Raw genomic sequence first — 9213 nt, forward strand, 5'->3', positions numbered from 1 at the left:
CTTGCTTTAATACAGTGCATTTTACTGGTTCCACTTTTAACCATGCAAATGTATCTGCTCACACAAAAACATCCGAGCTGTGGTTCTTGGTGTCTTTCTAAGTAACTATTGCACATCTTCTAAATGAACATAAGATGGAAGACACTGCTTAAAAATTTAAGAAAAGAGTTATATAGGGATCATAACCTTCTCTCATAGAAGACCTGGAAATAAATAGCCTTTCCTCTCTTCCTCCACTCAAAGTTGAAATCTTGCTTCAAGGAAAGATCATCAGCCTTAGAAACAAAAATGAGCAAAATCACTTAGGTCTAGAATCAATTATTTTAAATGCCCTTTTTATTCACCTTGCATTAAAGCCAAATCTAATCTCATTTGTACTTCTAGACCATTCATGCCATATTAAAATCTGGCAGCTATCATCAGACATTTTGGGTGAGCTTCTCATGTAAGGAATAAAAAACCAGATCAAGAAAATTGATGTGATTCATATGCAGCATCAATATGGGAACAGGTATGTCCAGAATCACATCCACATTTAGAACTTAATTTTCAGCTACGATATGTGCCCTCCAAAAACCTGAAGCTCCTGAATAACTGAGTGACTCCAGACACACAACATACTTCCACATTTTCTCCTTCAGTTCAGGCAGTTTGAAGAGACTGGCAGTGACATAAAAGGGAAAAACTACTATGAATTAAAAGACTTATCTTTTAAAGATAATTAGATCTTTCCCTACAGAACTATACCAGAACCATCAGAAGCCCATGGAAGAGCTGTAGGTGTGGGGGACAGGACACTACGACCTCAGAGCAGTCTGGCTATTCCCAGTTGTTTTGTCATCACACCCCCTTGGTTTAGTGGCCACTGGAAAATGTTGGCAGAGCTATTCCAACATCCCAGATTTCTAATTTCAGCCATCTGGGTGGGGAAGGAGAACCAACCTCTGCTCATCCTTCATTCCTACACACCTGCCCAAACACCTCCAACACATGAACTGAGCTCAGTCCCAGGGAGCATCAAGGAATGCCACATCTTCTCACAAGGAGCACCTGGACATAAAGTATGCTGAAGAAAGCAGCATCCATCCAAGCATGAGTGTGTAGGGTGAAGAATAAGTCCAGGGTAACCAGTTTTTTGGGAAAAGCCTGGCTTCTCTCTGGTGATCACCAGCAGGCATTTCCCACCTTGCTGCAACAGCAGGATGAGACAGCCCATCCTTTCCTCATTTTTCAACAAACAAAATTAAAATTAAATACAACCCCAGTATTCACAGTCCAAGCAAGAGCTATAAAGTAGAAAAGGCCTCTGCCTCTGATCGTACCAGGTCTGACTCTCTGCAATTTCCCTACATATTCCCAAGGGGAAATAGGATAGGCATTTTGAAACCATTCATCTAAGTAAAAGGAATATTTGGCTTGCCAACAGCTGACTGGCAAAGCCTGTGTTCCTTATTCATGACCCAACATTTTACTTAGGAGTGCAACACTGCAATATTGTTATGCTGAAGCCTCACCACACAGCAATTGTACGCCGCCAAATTAAAATTAATTATAACTGCTGAAAACCTTAGAATGCAAACCCTGCCAAAATGCAAGGGCACAGTGATTCTGCTCTGGCACTTCAACTTCAGGAAGGAACAATAACCTTATTTTCTAGCTGGAATTCAGCTACAGCTTTCACCTCTTCAGACAGGTCTAAAGCCCAGACCCTTTGGTTAGCGCTTGGATTCTGCCCTAATCAGAGCCACGATTTCAGTTCTGAAGCCTAAAGCCACCTTTTCAATGAAATAAAGCCACTGAACAAGAATGGCTCACGAGGCCTTTGTACAGACAGACAAAGACAGACACACAGGCAACAGCACAACTGGGCTGAAAAACCGCTGAGCCAGGACAGAGGATTAATAAAGCCTGTGTGGAACCTCAACACCACTCGCTGTAACTCCCCAGCTCGAACCCTGACAAGCATCAGGGCATCTCCAGATGCAAATACAAAGTACAGGTTGTTCAATCTTTCCACAAAAAGGTTCTAAAGGCGTGATGCTGCAGAGGAAGGCATTTTGTCTCCAACAGCACAGTGAGGATATGATGGCTTCCACTTCCATTTCTTCTGCTACCTAGAGCTGAACTTCAAATTTGTACAGAGAAAGAGGCAAACTGGGGCATATCCGACTGGCACAGCTCACAAAAAAAAAACCAACATTTAAAATGCCATGAATAAAGGGAATTACTTGACAGCACCCTCCGAATGTTTTCCCTAAAATTCCCTAGCAGAATTGAGAGAGTATTCTACAAGTCAAAAAGCCGGAGACAACACAGCCATTCACAGCTTCTCCCACTGCCTCCCCCATGCAAACCCAGCCCAGAGGCACAGGCTTTAATCCCAGGGTCGTTAAAGGCTTTTGTCATTCAATGAGGCTTTCCCCACCCAGGCCAAAGTCCTCCAAAGGCTTCAAAACTCACATTTCGTCTCACATTAACTGCCTCGGGCATCACCCCCCACACCTTTGGCACTGCAGCCCCCACCTCCTAAAGATTCACACCAATTTCCCTAAAGCAGTCAAATAAAGTTTTTCTTCCACAGAAGCCTAAAATAAATCCTGTATTAAAGTGAAAATATTTAGCATCTATCTGATTTAAGCTGACGCACATATAGTGGAAACTAACTGGAACTGGAGAATTACACATATTTCTTGACATGCAGTCAGTTCAAGAATTCCTGAACAACCTTAACTAGGAATAAGAAAGCCAACCACCAGGTAAGCTCCACACTGCAGTTTTCCCTTCCCAGGCTCTTCCTTACGTGTCAATGACCCAGACACTGGCATTTCCATGCAGTATTCCCCAGTACAGGCTTTGGTCGTTAAAGCTGTTCTGTTAGAGAATATATGTTGAAAATACGTCTGTGTTGAACATCCCAAGAAAATCTGGCAGGGTGCTGAATTCTGGCCGCGTAGGATGGCTCTGCAGTGACAGAGCTGGGCTTGGTGGACCAGCAGAGGGGCAGCATTGGCCTCTTGTGCTCTGACAGCATCCCAGTCTCCATCCCTCATGGATTTCAGGCTGCTGAAGTAGAACCCTTACACACTGGGAATTCAGTTCCCACCAACGCCAGACAAAGCCCAGGCCTGCCCCAAGGCTCCTCTCCAGCAGCATCCTTTTAAATCCCCTTGGCAATCCCCCAGGCTCTCCCTTTTCCCCACAAACCCCCCAGTACCTCCCAGGCTGGGGCAGAGAGGGGCTCAGCCCCTCACCTGCAGCCCACCATACCTTGCCCGGCTGATGTATCTCCCATCTTGCATCCCTGCCTAATAAAAGCTGAGAATGCATGGTTATGAAGACCGAGAAGTGTTCCCCGTAATTCTTATTAAGGGAGCGGTGCTGCAGTGAATTATGATTATGTTGTGTAATGAAATCATCAGCAAATGTGGCTGAGCATCTATCCCCAGCTATCCTAGGCAGCCAGGAGTGATTTACAAATAGATTGGGCCAACATTAAAAAATAAACAAACAATCGTGAGCTGAGACTTATTATATCACATTATTTCCACGCTACTCTCAAATGCTCTTGTAGGCCATAAAGCTCAGTCATCCAGTGGGAGTTTAAAGACCCCAAATTATGAGTTAAATCTAGTTCCACCTAGACTACAGGGTAACTCAGACAGAAAATAAAATCATCAAAGTCTGTCCTAGGTTTTTCTCTTAGATAAGTCTCACTCAAATGGATGCCAACAAAAGTGAGGTAACAGGCACAAAAAGCTTCACAAGGGGAAAAAAAGCATTGTAGTATCGTCTTTACAGAAGTAAGGATACGAAACCCACCAAAAGCAGGGTAACAGCAAAAGACAAAAATCAGCAAAAGATAGTATCTAAACATTCATTCATTCTCTTTTAATATTACTGGATGGCTTTAAATTTTACTGGATGATATAACTTCAATGTGGAGATCGAGAACTTTTATGTAAAATCTTCCTTTTCAAAGGTATTTGGACAGGTCTTCGACTAACCAAAGCACTAGGCACATGATGCCTAAAAAAAGGCTGGCACTGGGGCCCTTTGGGAGGTTTGATTCACCAGAAGCTGCCAACACCGATAATTTCATGGCAGGGGAGAGGGCAGGTCGGGGGGGGGGGCCTTTACGAAACCACAATGCATTTGTATGTGTAGCAAAAGGGAATTTCTCTCCTGCAAACGTACTGATGGGTGTTGGCGTTTTAACGCAGAGCTGCTGCCGCGCGAAGGGGCAGCGCAGGGCAGGACAGGGAAGGGAAGGGAAGGTAGAAGGGAAGGGAAGGGAAGGTAGAAGGGAAGGGAAGGGAAGGGAAGGGAAGGGAAGGGAAGGGAAGGGAAGGGAAGGGAAGGGAAGGGAAGGGAAGGGAAGGGAAGGGAAGGGAAGGGAAGGGAAGGGAAGGGAAGGGAAGGGAAGGGAAGGGAAGGGAAGGGAAGGGAAGGGAAGGGAAGGGAAGGGAAGGGAAGGGAAGGGAAAACAGGGGCAGCGCAAGGGAAGGCAGGGCAGGGCAAAGGAAGGCAAGGCAGGGCATCCCCGCTCCGCTCGCCCCTTGCCACGGCCGCCACGCGTGACCTTCGCTGCACCATCCGCGGCCCCGGCCCGAGCGGGTTAAGCGGGGGAGGAGTGTGTGTGCATAAGGTGGTGATCCCGAGCCAATGGGGATATTGCGCTATAGTTAGACACTGGATCCTAAGCGATGGTGACCATAACGGCTGCGCAGGGCTGAGCGGCTCTGGGTGACACCGGCACGGTGCCCTCAGTTCCCGGCTTGTAAGGAATGGGGGGGGGAGCACAGGAGGATGAGCTGGGCTTACCTGCAGTTCACACCACGCGACTTCCACCCACGTCTCCGTGTCCAGACCCTTATAGACCGTTTTGAAGGATCCCCGGCCGAGTTCAATATCAAACTTTAGGAACCTGCCATCCGGCGAGGTGGCAACGGCTTTCATGTCAGCCTCCTCCTCGGGTTCCTCTTTCTTAGCCTTGCCCTGGTCCTTGGCAGCATCCTGCACCTCCCTGCGCTCCGCATCCCTGCCGGGCTCCTTCTGCTCCTCGGCGCCCGCGGCGCTGCCCAGGGCCGGCGCTGCCCGCGGCTCCCCGGGGGGCTCGGCCTCCCTGCCCGCCGTCTCCTGTCCCGCCTTCGCCCGCTCCGCGATGATCCGCCGCGTTTTGGGGAGCAGGATGATCCTGCGCTGGTGCTCCGCCTCGGGCAGGTCGAAGGCGGGCTCCTCCTGGTCCGAGTCCACCACGCTCCGCCGCAGGAACCGCTGGTGCACCAGCTTGGGGTCCCTGGAGCCGGGCCCGCGGGGCGGCGGCGCGGGGGCGGCTGCACCGTCCTTGTCCCTGTCCCTGTCCGTGTCCGTGTCCGCGGCCCCCGCGCCGCCACCGCCGGGCCCATCCATGCTCACACCGCTGTCTGCAGCCGCGGGAGCGCCGGGCTCTGCGGCCACTGGAACCCCGCCACGGCCGCCGCCTCTGCCGGCCCGCCGAGGTGCCGCTCTGGCATCGCCCCCAGTTTCCATCCGGCCCGAGGTCTCAGCTGCCGCCGCGAGTCCCTGCGAGCCGCGCCCGCGCCGCCACCTGCGCGGGGCGAGCCCGGCCCCGCGGCCCGGCCCGGCCCCCGCGCGGCCGCCCCGGCGCAGGGGCTGCTCCCGGCCGGGCCCCGGGCCGGGCCCCGCTGCTCGCCGCCCGCAGCGGCCCCGGGCGGAGCTGCCGCTCACCTGCGGCGCGGCCGCGCACAAAGGCGCGGCGGGGCCGCTACTGCCGTGCGGGGCCGGGGGCTGCCGCGCCGGGCGCCATGCGCGGGGAGGAGCGGAGCGGAGCGGAGCGGCGGCTCGGCCGGGCGTGCGCTGCTGCGGGGCCGGGGGAGCCGCTGGCGGTGCGGGGCTCCACGGCGCGGCTCGGCTCGGCGCGGCTCGGCCCGCCCCTGCGCCGCAGCCCGCCCCCGCCGCAGCGCAGCGCCGCGCTGGCCCGGCCGCGCCTCCCGCGCCGCGCTGTGCCCGCGGGCGGCCCTGCGGCAGCACCGCCGCCGCTCCGGGCAATGGCAGCGCTCCTGGGCAGCGCCCAGCCCAGGCACCGGCGCTCGGCGGCCGCCAATGAGGCTGCGGAGGGCGGGCGGCAACCCTTGGCCCCGGCACCGCGCCCGGCACCGCCGCAGACAATGGGAGGGTCCCGCGCACGCCGCTGCCTCGCCCACCGCGCTCGGCAGGTGCCCGCGGCGCCCCGAGAGCATCCCCGGAGAGCATCCCGCCGACAGCACCCACCGGAGGCATCGCCCCGAAAGCGTCCTCTCTAGAGCATGCCCCCCAGAGCATCCTCCGAGAACATTCCCGGAGCATCCCTCGAGAGCATCCTTCCCACATATTCTCCCAGAGTATCTCCCCGAGAGCATTCCCCCCGCACATGTCCCCCAGAGCAACCCCCGAGATAATTCTCCCTGCATGTGGCCCCCAGAGCATCCCCCGGGAGCATCTCCCCGAGAGCATTCCCCCTGCACATCTCCCCCAGAGCATTTCCCGAGATAATTCCCCCTGCACATCTCCCCCAGAGCATCCCCTGGGGGTGTCCCCCCTGTGCAGGTGCGGGTGTGGATGCGGGCGCGATCCCGCAGTTCCATCCGATCTCTGGGTCCAGGCAATGGCTGCTCCAATCAGGGTGAGAGCAAAGGGAAAGTGACTCAGAGGGAACCAGACACTCGTCCCACTCAACACCTTTCAGCATCCCTCAAATGCAAAAACACGACCAGGGACTGACCGGCCATGTGTCGGCACTGTGAACAGCAGGCAGACCCTGTGCTGACCAGCCTCGCAAAAGGCTGAGGTTGTCTTTAAGCTTTTTTTCCTTCATTTCAGGCAGTTCATAAATCACTCTATGCATATTGACCCCGTGGTTCACTGACACTTGGAATTAGACTAAACAGAGGGAAATTTGGATCTGGAGACCAAGCTGTGCTTCCAGAACATGGAGCAGTGCATTCAGCTCTGGGGTTCTCAGCACCGGGAGGACACAGACCCTGTTGGAGCAGGTCCAGAGGAAGCCACAAAAATCATTTGAGTGCTGGAGCCCACCTGCTCTGGAGCCAGGCTGAGAGAGCTGGGGGTATTCAGCCTGGAGAAGACTCTGGGGAGACCCAAAAGCCCCTTCCAGTGTCTAAAGGGGCTCCAGGAGAGCTGGAGAGGGACTTGGAACAGGGGCCTGGAGGAACAACACCAGGGGGTATGGCTTCCCACTGCCAGAGGGCAGGGATATATGGGATATTGGGAAGAAATTCTTGGCTGTGAGGGTGGGCAGGCCCTGGCACAGGTTGGACAGAGAAGCTGTGGCTGCCCCATCCCTGGGAGTGTCCAAGGCCAGGTTGGACAGGGCTTGGAGCAACCTGGGCTGGTGGGAGGTGTCCCTGCCCATGGCAGGGGGTGGAATGAGATGAGCTTTAAGGTCCCTTCCAACCCAAGCCGTGCTGTGATTCACCCTTAGGTGAGGTTGGAGACTCAGGACACAGCTCTGCCAAAGGCTGTGCCCAGTAACAGCTGTGACATTTCTGCTCTGTAAATTCACAAAAGGACTCTGGTCGCCACTACTGCCAAGCTGCTTTCTCAAGTATTAGGTTCATACAAACATACCATATGTTTTAGTAATTAAAATTTAAGTAAACAAAAAAATATACAAAGAGGCTACCAGTAATTAGGCTACCAGTAATTATTCCATGAGATTTCTGAAGGAAAGGAAGCTGACTACCAGGCAACCATAATCAGTTCTTCTTTTAATGAATTCATTTTTAGTTAAGAACGGTTTTAAAAAAGAACCTTTTAAAATAAGAAACCAGGTAGTTATTGTCAATAGAAACTCTGGTGTTTTATCTTTTAATTTGACTAATAATTCCGCATCATGGATGCATTTGGTCTTTCAGTGGTTTGCTTTTTGAAGTTTTCATATATCAATGATGTTTCCAGGACTTGCAATTGTGGCATAAAACACAGATTTGTGTGATATACAGAAACCAGAATTCCCAAATATTTGTCCTGTAAGCTGAGCTCTGTTCTTCTCCCGAGATAGAGGTTTTGCACACAGAGAGCGGTCCGCAGTTACGAGGAGAAAAGCAGGGAAGGTGAAGAGCTCTGACACCTTCTCCTACTTATTACATAAATTGACCTAGAACTCTCTTCCCAGCGAGGGAAATTCCCACCACCATGCAGAAAAAAGGACAAGATTCAGGCTAATGAGAGGGCTAAAAGTAGCTGGCAGCATTTCACTCTGCAGGTGGACAGGAGAAAACAGGGAATATTCTAGAGCTGACCAAGTACCAACTCCAAACAACACAATCAAGGAAAATATGAGGAAAAAAGAGTCTGGGTGGCAGGCAGGGATCTGCACACTTTCAGGTAAGGGGAGCATCCCAAACCAGGCTCAGGAGGACACACAGTCACTACCAGGCTGCAGTGGTGTCCCCTGACCCCTTTTCCCAGGGCTCTGCAAATGATGCAAAACCTGTTCTCACACCAGTTTTCTCACAGCTGAGTTTACTCCAGTGTTTGTTGTGCTGTCCTGTGCCAGATGGTGCCCAGAGCTCTTCCCATGTCCATTTGTCTGCTGAAAATTAGCATAATTTGCATGTCACAAGCTTAATCGTGATCCCCTATCAAGTGCTCTGAGTCTGTTACACAGAGGATCTTTCCTGCTGAAGTGGAAAGAAAAAACTTCTTCCCACTGCTGGTGCTGGACCTTTTCCATGCTCCGCAGCCCCAGCTGAGTGGCCCTGGGCAGCAGTGTGGCAGTGTGTGGCACTGGGGGATCAGGGACTGCCCCAGCAGTGTCACAAATGCAGGGTGGTGTGGCAGAGCACAGGCAGCACTGGGATTGACCCAGTGCTCTGTGTCAGGCAGCAATGGCCATTCCCAAAGGGGGGATGCTCCCCAGCAGGCACAGAACTGTGAGGAACTGTCATTCCAGCTGTCTCTGGGTATCAGTGAGCACAGTGGACACACAGCTGGGGGGACACCCAGCACTGGTTCTGCCCAGGTGGTCCCACAGCCAGCCCAGCGTGCCACCACCCTCCTGCTGGGTGGGGAGAGCTCACCCAGCACAGCCCACCCACAGTGCAGGGTGGCACCCTCCTTGTTTCTGCCATCCATCCAAAGCCCCTTGGCCAATGGGAACAGACACCTACAAGCTATGTTTCCATAAGGAAGAGCTTCTTTCCCATGAAGTGA

The 9213-nt window shown here is 52.9% G+C and overlaps 1 protein-coding gene across 6 annotated transcripts in view; it reads right to left on the reverse strand.

The window, feature by feature from the left end:
* WNK2 (WNK lysine deficient protein kinase 2) overlaps positions 1-5570 on the reverse strand; it is a 131056-nt gene extending 125486 nt beyond the window's left edge. For all 6 annotated transcript variants that reach the window (XM_071550921.1, XM_071550922.1, XM_071550918.1 and 3 more), the window contains exon 1: positions 4822-5570. In XM_071550921.1, the coding sequence (XP_071407022.1) occupies positions 4822-5529 (708 nt within the window). In that variant the 5' untranslated portion in view covers positions 5530-5570. The remainder of the gene's footprint in view (positions 1-4821) is intronic.
* Between the last annotated feature and the right edge of the window lie 3643 nt (positions 5571-9213).

Source organism: Pithys albifrons, chromosome 3, assembly GCF_047495875.1.
Source record: "Pithys albifrons albifrons isolate INPA30051 chromosome 3, PitAlb_v1, whole genome shotgun sequence".
NCBI classification, from domain to species: domain Eukaryota; kingdom Metazoa; phylum Chordata; class Aves; order Passeriformes; family Thamnophilidae; genus Pithys; species Pithys albifrons.